Genomic DNA, 17,755 nt, shown 5'->3' with positions numbered 1-17,755 from the left:
ATATATAGTACACCATGATTTACCTTGTATATATCTAGAGAAACCCTCTACAAATTTTTTAGTTCGCTGTATGCTTTTTCGTAGAGTGCAGGGTCTCCCTCGCTTTTGTATGCAGAGAGTACACTGTTTACTTCGGAATCAGTTTGCTGAGCTTCATCCGGAGAGATATCTGTTAGATTCGCTTCTTTTCGAAATAGTTCTTCCGTTCCCTACAAGTATGATACATACATAATTAAAAAAGGGTAACATCTTTATTTTACATGAAAATACCATAGTTGACCAGTCAATTACGGGTTAACGTTCAATGTTTATATTAGTTTTTGAGGTTAAAAATCGCTCGATAACGAAATACTTTCTGACATACCTTCAGATTATACTTCCGAAGTAGCTGCAGAACCGCAAGCATGGTAGTTTTCTCGTTGTCCATTTTTATCTAAACTATTATGTCAAAAAATTGAAATATTTGTTAATAAACAAACAGCGCAAGGGACGCACCCCACCTTTAGCATCGTACGTACAAGTGGCGCCAGAGATGCCAGACGAAGCACCGGATGCACCGGGGACCAGTGACAGTGGCCACACTGATGCCAGATCTGGCCACACTGCCGGGGACACCTCATTCCACTTTCTCACCCATGCCAGATCACGCGTACGTGAACTCGTAGAGTTTCGGAGAGTCGGCAAAGGCAAACTGACACATGCCCTCTTTCTCGCTTCACCCAAGCTGCCCGAAGTAATTTCGGACCGTCTTATGGGAGTCGAGAGAGGAAGGCTCACATTTGCCTTCTCGCTGTTGTAACAGTGTATACAATTTATTGTACTGTTATATTAGGTCGCGTTTTGTTGATATCACTGATAAAAAATGACCATATGTATCGTGTATACGATCTCTTGATCGAACAAGTATCGTATGGAAGCTTTAGAAAACTATTTAAAAGTTTTCTCAAAACGAGTAAAGAACTTAAGTAATAAGAGATGGGTATTGAAATTGTTGAATAGAAGCATCATCTAACAGAAAAATCTATACGTTTCAAAGATAAAATGTTCAGATTTATTTTCCATCATGAAAGTATACTGTTGCGTGGGTTTCCAGTAAATTAAAGTCTTAAAGCAGAAATAAACAGATTCAAGGAAATTAGAACTCTAATTACAGATTTCTAGAAATTGTAGATAAATAATACAATTTTGTTTTATAGCGGGTGCATAATTACATGGGTTTGAATATTATTGATTTTATAATAAACAATATCACAATTACACGAAGTATGTCAGACAGTTACACAATTTAACCTAGCTATGTTCACAGAGGAACAAGATCAAAGACGCATAGTACAGTAAAGGTAAGAATCGTAACAATACATACATCAAGTATTATTAAAATAGAATTCATATTCGTATCTGTTTGTATCAATATAGTATATATAGATATAAGTAAGAAACAGTAAATATATAGTATTAAAAACAGTATCATCTAATAGAAATACCTAGTACCGTTTAAGAATATTTTTCTTATCATCGCGAACCAGTCAATTTCTAGTTTTTACGAGACTCGTATACTCTGAATACTTTCTAATGTTTAAACATGTCTGGAACATGCGGAATAAGTAATAAATTTAATGTAAAACATGTATAAAGCTATAGATTGTTCGTAAATATTGGCATGTGAACATCTTTGTATAGGAACAGTAGCATTTATAGATTCATTTCAACGTGAAGCGCGTATCATTCGAATTTGTAACGTATCGAAGGACGAATAAGTCAACAATAAATATAGGTACACACGTTCAAACTTGAAAATTTACTTTAAATGCAGACAAAATTTATCTTTTACTCTGGTTATGCAGATTTTAAGAAATGAGAGCCAGTAGACACTTCTTATAATGACCGGAACAGTCGCCCTGAAATAAGATTCAAATATTAGAAATTTAAATGATTCTATTTAGGCGAACGTTCTTATACCTCTCTTTTCCTTTTCAATCGAGAAGAAAAAAACAGAGACAATTGAACGTCCGTCTTTTTGACGATCTGATTTCAGATCCAAGTGTTTAGGTATACTAACGGAAATGAAATTCTCCAAAGACTCGTTATACTGATGCCTGAACATTTCTTTTATGTCTCCCATGTCTACCTCGCAACGCGTGACGATTAATCTGATCAAACGATTGTCGTCCGTGCCGAGACCCTTCATACTCTTGTACAACTGTTCGGCGAAGAAACCGGCTCTGTTTTTTACACATTTCACTATCGTGGAAAATAAATAATAAAATCATGTATATTGTATACATATGTATCTTTCGATTAAAAGGCAGTTCCATACGTCGAGTACGTACCAATCGCAAGAAGGCCTTTCTTAACGTCGCCCGAGAACTCGTTCTCGATAGCGCTTTCGATGTCGTGGCCGGTTATGTTTTCGTATTCTATGAATATCTGTTTCAGTTGAGGAACGTTCCTTTGAACGAGAATTGCATTGAATATTGACTCATCGGTCCCGAAACGAAGCTCGCCTGCGAAAGCAACGAAAAATGAGAAATTCGACTTGTCGAGGAACTTTCCTCAGAGATCACGTCGTATTAATAAGTTAGCTACCGGCTCGGAGAAGTTCCTTGGCATCTTCCATCGCGGCAGATGGATTCACGTCGAATGACTCATCTCTGTTGGCACAACACAACGATACCATTAAACGTTTGAAGTTACCGGATGTATCGCCTGTTAGGTCATCCTCCAACGATCTTCCGTACACTAAAAACAATGCAATTCACAATCAGTAACTTGCAACGGTAACTGTTTGAAAATTATTGCCCGTGGAACTTACTTGCTTCGTAAGCCTGTTTAATAACACGAATCTCGTGATTAGACATAGTGCATAGTACTTCGATCAGTACGCATTCATCAGTACCGACACCAGACATCGCATCGTGTAGTTCTTTGGCATAATACTGGGGTAGTGGCATCATCATATCAAGAATCAGTTTTTCGAAATTACCGGACAATTCTGATTTCAAGTCCTTTATAAGATCCTGTTTAAATACGACATGTATCAGTTGAGCTCATCTACATTGAATTAAAATTTTCAAATCTTACTTTTCCATAGAGAGTCTTGAATTGGACGGCAATTTCTTGGCGTTGCAGATTACTGCGATTGGCAAGTACGTTAATGATTGTCTTTTCGTCCGTACCGAATCCCTTCATGGCTTTTCTCAAAGCTTCCGCGTCAGCCCTGGCATCGAAATCGCTGTAGGGCACGACGGTTGGGGATAACTGTAACATAAATCGACGATCGTATGTAAGTTACATTACCCATAACGAAGAGTTCAAAAGCAATTAGTTTTTTATTAGCGCAGCTTTTCACACATATTCCATCGGTCTCACCTTAGGCGTAAACTGATTTCTCCGGGGGGCTGGGGCTGGGTGAGAATGCTGGGGTGGAGCAGATTTACCTCCGTAAGGAGAATATGTTCCTGCGCCCTGCCCCCCAGAATAGCTTCCGCCTTGGTACATGCTTGCGTTATTTGTATAAGTAGTAGGAGCGGGGTAAGGAGAAGGTTGGTTGAAATATTCTCGGGCATCTGGTGCTCCTTGAAGATTCGGATACATGCCACAGTTTTGCTGCTGTGGATATGCAGAAGGTTGAGCAGGATAAGGTTGCTGGGGTTGTTGAGACGAATAAGGCATAGAACTAGGCATAGGATACGGTGTTTGCTGTGTAGGGCCTCCTGGTGCTAGGGGAGGTGGACACTGTCCAGGTACAGGATGATTAGGTTGCGGTGGATACGCAGTCTGAGGGTAGGGAGAATAAGGTTGTGGCATTCCGAAAGACATCGGGGGAGCATTTGAGAAGCCTACATTGCCACTTTGGGGATACGGCGGAGCACTGGGGGCAGAGGGCGTACCAGGCGGAGCCCCGAACGATGTTGGTGGTGGCATGTGTCCCGGAAACTGAATCACCGGTGGTCCCTTTGATATTAAGGTGCAAATTAAAACAACACATTTACTTTTTCATGTGTGCCTTCTATACTCTGGTCAACGAGGTGAGTCAGCAAAAAAAATACAAACTGTTCGTTGACCAAAGTACACAGCTGTTTAGTATATACTGTGGAAATATAGAGAGGATTTAAAATAATTTTTTGATTATATACAATGTTGTGGATGTTTGATTAAAGAATTATTGCAAAATTTATATATAAACGTGCATAAAAACCACTAAAATATTGCAATATCTAATCTACCAATCGAGCAAATCGTACTCACTTGATATCCGTAACTCATTTTTTTATTTTATCAAAGTAAACTGCTAGTGAAGTGGAATCTGTAATAAAAAGAAATCGAGTGCTTAATTAAATAAGAGATAACGATTAAGAATAAACAATCGCGACTCTGTATTTACGATTTTGCAAACGAAACACGGATGAAGGAAGTAGAAGGTTGGTAACGCCCACCGAGGACAATAGAAATCAGTCCGTATAGTTTGTTACGAAATACTGACAAACAAAATCACGGTCAGCTAAGCTTTATACACAAACTGTTATCTCAACTGATGAGATTTAGAGCTTACCTAAGCTTTCACCGAATTCTTTTATATAAGTACTAAATACTTGGTACTCGTGTCGTGTACGTGGCTACGTTTGACTACGTTTACCGTGACAAAACAGTTTCTTACACAAATTTAATAGAAACGTCGTTTCAGCGGAAGCTGTAGTGGGAGAGTAAAGCTATCGTTTACCAGCTGTTGACGTCATGGGTACTGAGAAAAACAGTGACGTTTCAACAGTCAACAAACTATTTTAAATATAGATATTTACATATACTATTGTAAATATATATGTAAAATGTCTAGCTCTGGTAAGCGGGAAAACTAAAATCTGCTAACAACGTGCTAAAGAGAAATATTATACTAATGGCGTCTTAACCATTTGCGTTGGAAATTGGGAAATTGAAAAAATTATGCAACGAAATCCGATACAAAAGTGTCATAGTTATTTTTCTTTTAATTCCAATGAACACAATCATTCGCATCTAGAATAGATACGTTCCTAAATAACAAGTGTTCCATTAAGCTATCGAATACTCCTATTTGCTATGCAATAACAGAGATGCCAGAAAAGCACCGTCGGGCAGAGGTGCCAGAAAGCATCCACGGTGCAATACTCACACATGCCAGATCACGCGTACGTGAGCTCGTGGAGTTTCGGAAAGTCGACAAAGGTAAACTGACGCATGCCCTCTTTCTCGATTCTCCGAAGCTCCCCGAAGTAATTTCGGACCGCCTTGTGGGAGTCGAGAGAGAAAGGCTCACATTTGCCTTCTCGCTCTTAACAACTGAAATCCGACCTCTCGTCAACGGCATACGATTTGGATTCTCGAGCCGAGATTCTCGACTGCCCAGGCATTTTTACTTTCCGACCTACATATGTAGGCGCACATAAGCAAAGTACCCATAATGAAAAAAAAATTGTGTAAAATTTATTTTACGGAAATACACGTTTTAAGACCCCCTGATCATATTTTAATTATTGAAAAAGAAGAAATTTTTTTATTAGTCCTATGTATGAGCGCACATATGTATATTATTAATACGATTGAGTATAAATAGCTGAATGAATTTAAATGAAACTTTACATTTAAGTTTCATGTTCTCATTTCAAAGTCCGGTTAGACTTTGACTATAATCAGTCCATGGATAATAATGATTATACCTCTTGTTTCATAGTTGTTCCGATGTATAGGCATAATGTATAAAAAACCTTTTAAATGTTTCATATAAATCTTAGGACGAATTAAATTTTATGTAAAAAAAATTGGTAATTATTTAGAAAAGGTCGGGTCTCACCGATTTTGATGATTTTTGAATATGTTGTAGAAATCAACATTTTGAACAACTTTTTCCTATACATATAACCGCCGCTCGGCCTTAGTTTCCGAGATTTTTCATCAAAAAGATCGCCGTTACTTCTCTTCTCAAAAGACTTCTCTTATCGAGCTAAGGAAAGGAATCGAATACTGTAAATTATTTTGTCAAGCGACAAATAGGGAAAACCATAGAAAGAGGCGAGGTGGCACAGACAAATGAGTCAAGCAATCTTCAAAATAATTTATTAAAAATGTCGCATACTCGATATTCGAATCGGTAATCAATAATGGTATAATTAGTAACTATATGCATGTCGTGTGAGCATGTCTCCGGAGGTTTTGTTCAAATGTTTACGTCTGGCGGTGATCGATCCCCTATTTTTCTCATCAATCATCCCACAAAAGTGTCCTTCAGGTCGCGCGACACGATCTCGTTAACGTTATTACGTTTCTATAAATAGTAGTGATTAAATTATAATCATTAATTTAAGTTGTTTTCTCAGTTACTCAATTCATTTGTGTCATTCAAGTATTTCATTGTTGCGTATCAATGACGTCTCGATAGGTTTCACGTTCGTTAATTAGTTACGAATCAACGACGATGAGTCACTGAGATACGTAATCAGTTTTACTCATTTGTTTCTAGTCGCTCTGACGTTCGATCGGTACCGTCGACCTGACAGACACAATCACAACCAAATTTTGTGTACGTTGTGTACTTGTATACGTGTAGTATGTGTGTGTGTGTGTATGTGTGTGTGTGTTACGCAACGTGTGTAACGTGTGTTATTGTCGGGTCTGTTCCTGACTTTACTCTCGCCGCAAACCAGATAATCTCTTCTTACAATGAAATGCTTCATATTTTTCGTGCATCCGTTCGCGATCATTTCATCGGTATAACTTAGCGTCAGGAATCGAGAGAATTTCAGGGTCTCGAGGTATCGACTATTTCTTCTCTTTCGCAATTTTCGTTCATTTTGAAGCTATTGAAAATATTCGAAGAAATCATTAAAACATTTCACGGTACGCGAACCGTGTCCTTGATTTGTACAAAATACCAAATGATCGGGACGATTCGAGGAGATGAAACTAAGGATGATTCTTTCGATTCGAGGCTGCAGATGGGGAACAACGAATTGTGGGAACGCCGACCGTGGTGCACTTTCGCGCGGGAATTTCTCTTTCGAGAGTAACTTCGCGTGCCAGTAGTTGGTAACACTGAACTTTAGCAACCGCTGTTAACGGCAATTCAATCCAATGCGAAAAACGTCGACGGTTGGAGAAAACGATACTTAATGGCTTACTTGTTACTTTTTTTTTTATCGATCGTAATGATGATTATTGCGGAGCGCCGAAGCGTTCGAGACAATAAGCGTTTTCGGCAGTCTTCGGGAAGAGTTCATAACCCAAAAAAGTTCTGTGCGACTAGATAAACCAGGTCTGCTTACCGGTCAATCCCGCGGGTTGCCTCCTCCGTCCTCATTCCATTATCATGGCGCACAAATTTACTGATCATTTTTAATTAACGTCAGTTTTTTAATGAGCAATGCAGTCGATACGATTGTATTTCCATAATTATTTCTATCGAACGAATACGATTTTTTTTCTAACGATTAGACAATTAACCGATATAACGGATTTTGTGGAATGTTTAGTTCGAATCAAGAGGTCTGGCTAGTTTAAAGACAAAAAGAAATCAATTTTTGTTCATGTTTTGTCTTAAGCTTTAGATTTTAATTAAAATATGGTGAAAGGACTATCGTTTGTAAAACCTGCGTTATATAATTTTCACATAAGATAAATGCCCAACCAATGCGACAACTTATGAACGATAGTGTATAGTTATACGAAATAATATTTTTTATTTTTTACACGGGAGTGTCAGAACGAGAATTATCAAATCAACCGTGAACATAAGTTTTTGTGTCCATATACATAAATTATTAAAATTGATATGTCTAATAGTTTCTTTCTCCAATTCTTAGGACTCTTCAAATAGTCCAACTAGTCAAACCTCCCAGACTCAGTTTTAAAAATCTTTAATCCGTCATAACTCGGAGAAATGGTTTCTTTTTATACTGTAGATTTACCTTCCAAGGTATCGACACGACACGATATGGTTCTTTATAGGAAATTGCGCGTTTCAGCAACGAAACCATCGAATGCAGTGATCGAGGGCGGGGGCGACGACCCAAGGATCTCTCCTAGGCGTGCACAGGCCTGAGATAAATGATACACGAGTCAGTCGATGAGTTCTAAACTCCCTGCTTTACGTTACGTCTTTCTTCTCACTGTTTGTTTGGTTTTTTTTTCTTGTTTTTTTAATTCTTTTCTTTATACGTAACGGTTCGTCGAGGAATTAACTTAATCGTCTTGTGCAGTTTCATCGGTGTTCACGATCATGACGCGCTTAATTATGTACAATAGAACCGCGCGAGCTTCGTCGATTCGACTGGCGGAAGAATTACAGACGTTCCGTCCTCGTATTCTTTTTTCTTTCCCGTTCGCTAGCGTCTCGTTCGAGACAGCGGATCGCCATGATTGCTCGCGAAACTGCCGAAGGGAACCCTTTCTTTTCGATTTTTAGCTGTCTCGTCCAATTATCGCCTTTGGAACAGACGATGTTTAAACAGTTTAAAAACTTTCCTTTCCTTTTCGTTCTTTCGACGTTTCGCGAGAAAGTTAGGCTTCCAACGAATCGACGAGTAAACGTTTCGACCATTAATCCCAGCGCGCTCATGGATATGGTTTACATCGTAATTAGTTAACGTTCTAATCGTCTACATTAGTTATTCGGTAACTTAGATCGTGATCTAGAATTAGTTTAAAATTCATACGTGTACACCTTATCGTTTATTTACAAATCGAGTCGCTCATCGATTTCGTTATTTATTTACACGCGCGGTGTCCGCGATGGCCGTCGGCCCGAACTCGCAACTGGGACCAATTTCATTCGTAGCTAAAAGTCGTTTAAAACTTTAAACTTTGAACGACTTTTAGGCCTCGTGCGGACGAGATTTCTTTCTTTTCTTTTTTTTTTTTTATCCACGATCGTACGTTCCTTGTTTTTTCAATAGAAAAAGAAAAACGAAGACAGACGTACGATCGCGGGTTAATCGTAAAATCGTTCGGTTCGCTAGTTCACGATTCCCTCCGGAATTACTATAAATATCGTCGTAATTTGCGACTCGCTGGGACCACAATTCACCGTGACCTGCATGGCTTGTTTTCTCGCTCGAATAAATAAAGAAGAGTACAATAACAAGTTCGTTTATTGTCCACGCGATTCTCTGGCCGATGGCCCCCGCGGCTGGCTGTCTCTAAACATGGCCTGTACAGCGATTTATGGCAATTCGCAGAAACTCGTCGCTTTTTCATTGAAAGTCACACTCGAGGAAAGAGAACCGCGCTCGTGGATCGTACAGTGGAATATAGAAATTTCGATTCGACCGTTCGAGTCCCGGTTTCACGTACAAAATGGCCGACGTGTCGCAGGAAACTGTGACACTTTGCACAAATTAAAATTTACCTTAATTCGCGGGTTAGCTTGCTAGTTTCCGACGCGAAACAGGAAAAATTATTCCGTGGAAATCGAACGGTTTATCGTTAGCGAGCAGACGAAAGTTCCAGCCAAATATAACGTCGATTCGGCCACTCGAGTAGCAAATCAAGCAACTTTTCTCGTTTTACGGCGAGTCGAACTAACTTACAATTAGTCGTTGAACGTTTTTAATTATTAAGTCTTCGAGATAGTTATCATTCGCGGCCGGGAAGAATCCTATCTACGGTTAGACACCACGATTTTGTTCGTACAACCTTCAGATTCTTCCGAGGCACGAATGATAGTTTTCGTTTGGTACCTATTCTTTTTTTTTCACTCTATGGTTACACGAAACGATCCTTTTAGCAAGCAAACGTTGAAACCCGATGCACGCGTGCGTCCTGTACACATTGGACTCGGTGCACGCAAGCGTTGAAACGACGCACGATTGTTTTAATACGAACGAGTTACGATATTAGCGGTTCAAAGGAAACGGTACAAACCAGCACGAAAAAACTGTTTATTTGTACGCAACCGGGAGGCTGCACCTTGTTACATGGTATTGCCAACGCCAGCGTGCCCCGGGAGCTTTGATCGCAAACGAATCGGTACAGTGTGTGTGCAAAGTAAAAGAAAAAATGGCAGTGAACTCGAGCCTCGGTTTCAGAAAGAGCCTGGTACGATCGTCGTCCGGATTTCACGGGGATCCCCGGAGCAAGAGCAGCGAGATTTGGGGGGACGCGAAAATGATTCAGTCTTCGATTCTCCGGATCGTCGCGTAATCGCACGGAGAGATTTTGATTTGTCACGTCGATCGAACCAGGAAAACTGAAATGTTCAGCGGGCGCATTGGTCCTCGGAACGCAAACAGACATCGTCGAAAAGGAGGTGTGGGGTTTCGTTGCACGAGCGAGCGACACCTTTCGTACAAAAGGAGGATCATACCGATTCGTATCGAGCGAATTAACGTTACGCGATAAACAAGAAACAGTAACGAGCATTCCCGTTAAGGACGTCAATCGTATACGCTTTGAATCTCGACGAGAACTCCTTTTCTCCCTCTCGTCGCGAAATTGTGCTCTCGAGTATTCGTTAAGAAACGCCCGCGATCAACCGTAATCCCCAAAGCAATTTTGTCGAAGAATTAACTTGACGTTAGATTTACGGAATATCCCGTATTCCATACTTATAAATATTATTTTTCAGCGATTCACGTCGAATTTCATTAACGTAACGATACGAATCTCTGTTAACAGATTTAAATAAAACAATCTACGTGCAATCAATGTCCGTAAATTTGGCATTAATCATGCGAACGGGACCGGGCCGTGATCCAGCGAGCGTTTCCGGTAACGACTGTTGCCCTTTTGGCACTACTTAAATTATACGGTTAATTAATCAAGTGAAAAAATTCTGAATACATTATAACGATTGTCTTTCGTGAACGTATAATAATGGAGGGTCGGTACACAATATTTTTTTCATCGGTGTTCGACTGTGGCTTTCGTTTGTCGCTGTTTTCTTAATTATTGTTGCGTGCACGGCGAAAACAGCGAGAAATAACGATGGCGGTGCTTCCGGCTAGCTGACAGCGACGTTTTCGATCGCGCGCTGTGTATTTTATTTATTTATTTATTTTTCTTCTTATTTCCCAGTTCCTATTCGCCTTCGTTTTGTACCTTCTTCCCCGTTCGATTCGTTTCGCATCCTGCTTCCGAAGGTTCGCCTTTATTCTTCGCGTCCTATGCTTATCGGCTAGTAGTAAAGCGGTTCTGTGCAGGGCCTCCGTTCGCAACGGCGCCTTGAAAAGAAATAAATTCAGTTAGTAAACGTTAAACTGTCCTAGAATCATTGCGTGCGAACGGAGACGCGTGCTCAAACATCGTTATCCCGATACAAATAGATAAATAATCAATTATGTACAAGTATGAACAAGGTGTACAAGTGATGGCGTCGGGTGTGCCGCGTCGATCCTTGGATCCGCCAAAGTCACCTCGTCGATTCTCGTCGACTACACCCTCAGCCGGGTGTAACAATTCTTAAACGGAGCACAGCTCCGCGGAAAACAGCATTTATATATATCACATAATTTCAGGCTACCATAGGTTCTACCTTTCGTACTCGTTCTTCCCGAAGTCTTATCGTTAGTGTATGTAATTATAATTATGTCGCCTAAACGGTAATCACTCGAAACAGTTTTGGTCAGTATCTCTAGTTTGAAGTTCTCCTGGCTGGTTCCATCGAGACCAGCGCGATCGACGACTTCGTTTCTCGCTTTCGTCAAAGGCTAGAAACAAATCAAAAGATTTTACTGTAACTTTGTATACTTCGACGACCTCTTTGAAAAAGTATAATATTACAGAATCGGAAACTAAATGCTTTTCGAGTTAGTCCTACCCAATGATTTCTTGAAAAGCCTCTTTAAGAATTTTATCAATTTATAAAACGGTTAAGTAGCTTGGTGACTCGGCGAGAGTTCAAAGATGGCCGTCGATCCGTGCTCTCCTCGAGGAAACGCCACGGTTCACCTGAACAACGTCGCGCGACTCGTCGATCCTTCGATCGACCATCGTACGGAGGATCATTTCGCACGGTTTACCAAAAAATGGAGAAGGATAGACTGAAGGAGAGTATGGAGCCAACGGCGGAGTCGACTAGTGCTTAAAATCTTGTCTTCGCCATCCCGTCGAGAGGCTCGACGAACGGTTGAACGACCCAGTGCGAGTGTCTTGCTCGTTCTCTGCTCGATGCCTCGGATTTCCGTTCTTCGAAGCATCCCTTTACTTTCCAGCTTTCGGTCTAGCACGTGGTTCGACAGAATTTCAGGCTTCTCAGCCAATCCATGGCGCTTAAATCCATCGCCATTGCCCGATCGATCGATCTCAACCCTTTCAGCGTTCAAAGTATCAAATTCTACGTTTCTCTTATCTGTTCTAACGATTTTACAGTACAGAAAACATCGCATTAACTCTGACTTTTGGAATCGATAAATTTGATATAAAATGAATCCACGTACAATCAATTTCATTGTATAATAATTCCCGAGTTAATTTCAAACTAAAAAGAACATTTTCTCGCGGTAAATTTTAATCAACGTTGAAAGAGTTAATTTAGCTTAGAGCTTGAAACGATCGACCAGGACCTCATCGCGACTAAAGGTCGATGCTAAGCTACGCTACCAGCGAAACGATATTATCTAGAATTTCATTACTTATTGTCCTCGTTAAAGCAATTCGATACTCTCTCACGCACCGGTAAACGCGTTACCAGGCTGAAAGTTGTTCGGTGAACGGATGCAATCGCGCAAAATCTTCACCGAAACTTCGACTACGGCGCTGTCTAAACTTTGTCGAACTTTGTAACGCCAAATCTACCTAAAATATACCTAGAGGGTCCCTGGCTAATGGCCAAATAGCGAGTCGACGCTACGCCCCCGCAAAGCGACGAAAGTCGAAATGAGGGTTGCCGGAGACCTCGAGTCGGAAGGAGGCGAAAGTTGTTACCATCTCTGACCGATTTACCCTCAAACTGTTTCTTTCAGAGTCTCGAAGCTTTGGTTTTTAATAAATAATAATATTAGAAGTATGCAAAAGTTTTAAACGTTCAGGTATAATTACTTTTAATCGATAGAACTTTCTGTTTTCCCCTAGTTCTTCCCTTAACTTCACACTTTTACCCCTTTCTTCAAATTGCCAGAACTTTTTCTTAAAGGGACTTTCTTCGGTAATCTGTAACTTATACATATTTCATTGTTGTCGTTTAAACAAAATATCATGTATATTCAAAACATTGGCAAATATATGCACAGAATTCCAATGTAAGGCAGCCTACCTAACCTAACCTTATTTGGGATTTATTTGGCTTCCATGTCGGTCGAACACATTTCACGTTGTTGAATAAATGTATTATTTGAACGTATCGTTTAAATATTTGTTAGATCTATTAAGTTTGAGCATCTTTGAGAGGTTATGGTTGATGTCCGACTCGAAGCCATCTAAGCTGACAAGGGGAGAGGTCCCAGGTGATCCTCATTTTTTGACCACTTTTCATACCAGTAGTAGCTGTTAACTGATCGAAGAGCGAGGGTCACGCTCTGAAATCTCCCCTCGCGTTTGACTAGTTTCAACGAAAGGAAGAAGATGATTCAAAATATTATCTGCGCGCGGTCCGAGCCCCAAGACACCATTAATACTTGACTTACAAAATCCGTAAATTCGACAAGTTTCAGATTTCATATTTAAAGTTACGAAACACGTAAACATTATTTATTAGCAATTCACGGTGGAATGCTATCGGTGTATTGATACATATGTTCTAATTAAAAGAAACATTGTATTTTAACGTAACCGTCAAGAAGGATTTCGATAGAAAATTTGTATTAATCGATGCCGGTGAATCTAGTATCGAGGGGTCTCAAAGAATATCCGGGCCCGTAGCAAACAGGAACAAAAGCAAAATGGCCAAGTGTTCTAGGGTATTCTAGAATTCTAGGAATTTCTACGAATTCTATGGGCATTCCCCTAGAACCTCGGTCCTCCCGACAGGGGGAGTCCCGACGGAGCAAGAGGTCCGAGAAGTCACCGAAAATCGTCGATCCCCTCGCGGTAGAAGAAACCGGGATAATCTTGTCCGAGTGATCGAGCAGCGAACGATCAATTAGAGCGGAGTTCGCCGCTCGAGCGGCGTATTCTTGCAGAATGGCAGTTCTGCGCGTTACATGGAGGCGGTGGTCGCCGCGGGGGCGTCCCGTTCAGGAGGACGCCAACCGGAGCCTGAATCCACGACGACCAGTTAGTATGACCGACCACGGTGATCGTCACACGGTGGTCACGCGGTCTACCTCGACGTATCGCACAGAACTGTCGCTGTGTCAACAGATCACTTCCTTCCCGTCGATGATCGCCGTCACCGAGGAGATGCTCTTCAGCCTGTGCTGGGATATCGAACGGTTTGCCCGCTGCCTGCAGATCCGCCAGATCACGAACACTATCACACCTAGGATCGTGACTATGGCGAGGATTCCGAGACCGAGATGAAGCGGGGGCAGCTGGAGGAGCACGGAGCAGTGCGTCAGAGCCTCGTCGTAGCCCGACGGGCAGTGGGAGATGCCGTCGCACCACAGAGACGCGTTTATGCAGGCGTCGAGCTCCGGACAACGCTGCTCGCAGTCCCGAGACATTTGCAGACCGGCCGTCGACGTCACCGAGGGCCTGCAAACGCAATTTATAGTCAGATTTTCTCATTTTTAACGGCACCAACTCTAGGGCAAGTGACCCAATTATCGTGACCGTCTCTATACAGACAATTGATTTTATAAATGTTTCCTAATATCGTTTTGGAGCCTTTTAAATACCTTCTAGTGAGCTCGAGCCACGTGACCGTGTAGTAGTCGTCCGGTTCCTTGACAATGAACTCCACAGCGATGGTCCTGAGGGGGTCCTGACCCGGCGCCAGGATCATGGCGTTGCTGCTGACGGCCCAGCCGTCGCTGAACACCTCCACCACGTGGTGCCTCGACTCCGACGGCGGTTTCGGGCACACAGAAACGTGGATTGCGCCTCCGGTGTGCACCACGATCCGATTCTTTGTCGTGCATTTGCTCGTGTTCGACATTATCGTGCCGTGCGTCTTCACGTAGAGGTACTGGTTAGGACCCGGGTCGATCAGCCACGGGTGTTTCTCACAGTTTTTCTGAAAATAGATTGAGTTCCTAAAATTCCAATACAATACAATCCTTAGGTCTGAATATAAAATATATCAAAGTTTTTAATGTTAATCCTATTGCAGGCGATAATTCCCTTCTTAATTTACTATGCAATTAGTACAGTGAGTATGGGAAATCGACAAAGGTCGTAAGAGAGTAGAAAAGGAAATGAGAGGGGAGCATTTTGTCCAGGGCCTGGTTACAGTGGAAAGTCGGTGAGGAGTATATGTATATACACATGTATAGTAACGAAGAGATCGGTCGAGCACTTGCGAGAGCGCGACCCCTCTGGTGGCGAGTATGGGAGGTAACGCCACAGGTATAATAACATTTACTGCTACCCAAAATTATAAAGATGTGCTGTTATTATAGGACTAATCGGTAAATTATAGTTTTTCGTGTGCACTATGGCATTTGGTGTTATCAAAATAGTGCCTCTACCTCGTCCTCGTCCATGTTGAACGACTTATACTTGATTTCCCCCGACGGTCCTCTCACTCTGCGTTTCTGCAGACAGGGAGTGCTCTTGACGAAGTCCCAGCTGCCCTCGAAGAACAGGTTATTGTAGTCGTCGAGGGCGTCCATGGTCTGCACCGTGAAGTGGACCTCGACGATGTTCGACGTCGATTTAACGTTCATTGGCAGGGAACGGTTCGAACAGAAACAGTCGCGTTGAACCGGAGGAGCGTTCGGCCACGGTTGGTCCAACACCTATGGATGCGATGGATGAGTGTACCTGATCAATTTTAGCCTATAATATCCTAACCTAATTTAAGGATTTACAAATGTATTTTCAATTTTCATTCGTTAATCGCCGATAAAGTTTGACGATATTTATATTTATATTATACATACATCCGAAAATTACCGATTTAACCATCGAAAACGTGCATGCGTATAAATAATAATATTTATTTATCAATCGATATTTGTTCGCTTCAATAGTCGAATTTAAATGTTTATTAAAACACATAAACAAGTAGGAGTATTACCAATTTGTTATTAATGTTATCGTGAATGTATAAAATTAAGCGATTGCATGCAATAATCGATGAATTTACACATCTCGCCAATTAGCCGAAGTATGTTCGAAATATTCGTTGTTTTCGAAATTTTGTTTATTTTCATTGGCGATTATATCGAATCTCCAATTATATTTGGCGAAGGTATGTCTTTGTATAAAGCGTGTTTCGTAACAAAAGGCTCGGCTGCAAGGGAATCGACAGAATTTTATGGCTCTCAAATTTATCGAATTGTTTTCACAAAATCTGTTAATGGATATATTTTTCTACCGAATATATTCCACCGAATATCATGTATCTATACATTCATGATTCTTAAGGGATTGTGTACAACCATCGGTGTATATTCCGTAATTTGAATATTATTCGCACACCTACCGGCTAATTTAGCAACTGTGTACATTCACCGACGATTGTACATAGTTACGAATTGTGTACCATTCACAGCAACGTTACCACGGCCAGTACCAACTCACGCATGCTCAAATACCACAAAATACCTTATTGTACAATGGACCAAATACGATTTTTTGAAAGACTCTAAAGCTAAAACGATTTTATTATTTGGAGGAATTTGTTTCCATGTTTCGTACAACACCCAACGAACAAAAGTAGAAAAGCTAAGATTTTTCGAAAAACGCTGCCATCAAATTTGCTTTACTATTTCTAAATATCTACGATAAAGGATCGATCCCCATGTACAGGATATTTCAGATCCGAATGTGGAACCGAAAAGTCCTGTACCATTTTACAATCCGATACTCCGTTCTCGAGATACGAGCGGTTAAAGTTTACCGATATAATTCTCGGTAGACGCCATTTTTATCTTACAATTACTCGGACGATCGCGTGGCGCCCCCTACGCAATTTTATTCCTGAGAAATTCGTATTAAAAATTCCCTAACTTCCTACGAAACAAAATTCCCTAACCCAGACCTAACCTCTTAAATTATTTACAGGAACCGGTTCGCGTACCTTCACAGAGAAGTTGTCAGAGCCCACGCAGATCAGTCGATGGAAGTCCTGGCTGGAAACGCTGCGGCAGCTTCGGTTCCCGTTGAGCAGCTTGTTGAACCTCAGCTTGACGATCTCATCGTGCTCGCCTTCGAATCGGTACATGCAGCTGGAAAATCCGTTCTGGGCTGCACTTTCAGGACTTAATCGAATCTACATGGCTGGCCGGTCGCGCAAAGGAATCGCACCGCCGATCGATACCCGCACCGAGGATATTACGCAAGGCGCATCGAACGACCGCCGGTTCGTTAATCAGCGACCAGCCAAAGCGATTTCGATGTCAGACCATCAGGGAAATCGGTTCGTCTGGTCTCGCCTCGCTTTGCCACTTCGCCTAACGCGTCTCTACGACACCGGATTATGGTGCCTCCTAAGCGGACGGCGTGGTGTCCATCCCCGTTTCCCGTTTACCCCGAACCATTTCCAATTAACACTAATCCTACAGGACACGATGCTTTTATTCCAACATGGCCGCCGTATCAGCTCTTTTTCAGGCTTTAACGGTCCAATTTACGCGTTAAATATGCCGTCTATCGGACACTGCAGAGCTCGGTTACTTTAAAGCGACCATTCGCGACGCATCTCGGACAATCGGGGGATTTTGGCAACGATTTTTGCTCGACAACA

The 17,755-nt window shown here is 41.5% G+C and overlaps 2 protein-coding genes across 5 annotated transcripts in view; both read right to left on the bottom strand.

Annotated features, from left to right (window-relative positions):
• Nucleotides 1-1,064: 1,064 nt before the first annotated feature.
• Nucleotides 1,065-4,701, bottom strand: LOC122397520 (annexin B11-like). Of its 4 annotated transcripts, none has more exons than XM_043396729.1 (9): nucleotides 4,553-4,701; nucleotides 4,249-4,306; nucleotides 3,370-3,954; nucleotides 3,082-3,258; nucleotides 2,813-3,017; nucleotides 2,587-2,739; nucleotides 2,331-2,504; nucleotides 2,060-2,241; nucleotides 1,065-1,898 (listed from the first exon to the last, which is right to left on the bottom strand). In XM_043396729.1, exons 2-9 carry the CDS (start codon nucleotides 4,264-4,266, stop codon nucleotides 1,848-1,850), a joined length of 1,545 nt encoding a protein of 514 aa, XP_043252664.1. In that variant the 5' UTR covers nucleotides 4,267-4,306; nucleotides 4,553-4,701; the 3' UTR covers nucleotides 1,065-1,847. The 4 variants fall into 4 exon arrangements, with proteins under 4 accessions (XP_043252664.1, XP_043252665.1, XP_043252666.1 ...); XM_043396730.1 differs by lacking the exon at nucleotides 4,553-4,701 and adding an exon at nucleotides 4,385-4,507; XM_043396731.1 differs by lacking the exon at nucleotides 3,370-3,954.
• Nucleotides 4,702-13,915: 9,214 nt separating this feature from the next.
• Nucleotides 13,916-17,755, bottom strand: part of LOC122397583 — a 188,650-nt gene continuing 184,810 nt past the window's right edge. Inside the window, exons 13-16 of the mRNA XM_043396840.1 lie at nucleotides 17,090-17,237; nucleotides 15,534-15,803; nucleotides 14,742-15,079; nucleotides 13,916-14,598 (exon numbers count right to left, since the gene is read on the bottom strand). Of these exons, the coding sequence (XP_043252775.1) occupies nucleotides 14,259-14,598; nucleotides 14,742-15,079; nucleotides 15,534-15,803; nucleotides 17,090-17,237 (1,096 nt within the window). The 3' untranslated portion in view covers nucleotides 13,916-14,258. The remainder of the gene's footprint in view (nucleotides 14,599-14,741; nucleotides 15,080-15,533; nucleotides 15,804-17,089; nucleotides 17,238-17,755) is intronic.

The sequence above is a fragment of the Colletes gigas genome, unplaced genomic scaffold (genome assembly GCF_013123115.1).
Source record: "Colletes gigas isolate AHSC1104 unplaced genomic scaffold, ASM1312311v1 Colletes_gigas_Sc00009, whole genome shotgun sequence".
In the NCBI taxonomy this organism is placed as follows: domain Eukaryota; kingdom Metazoa; phylum Arthropoda; class Insecta; order Hymenoptera; family Colletidae; genus Colletes; species Colletes gigas.
Note: the sequence above shows the minus strand (reverse complement) of the source record. Positions and strands in the feature narration are given on the sequence as shown.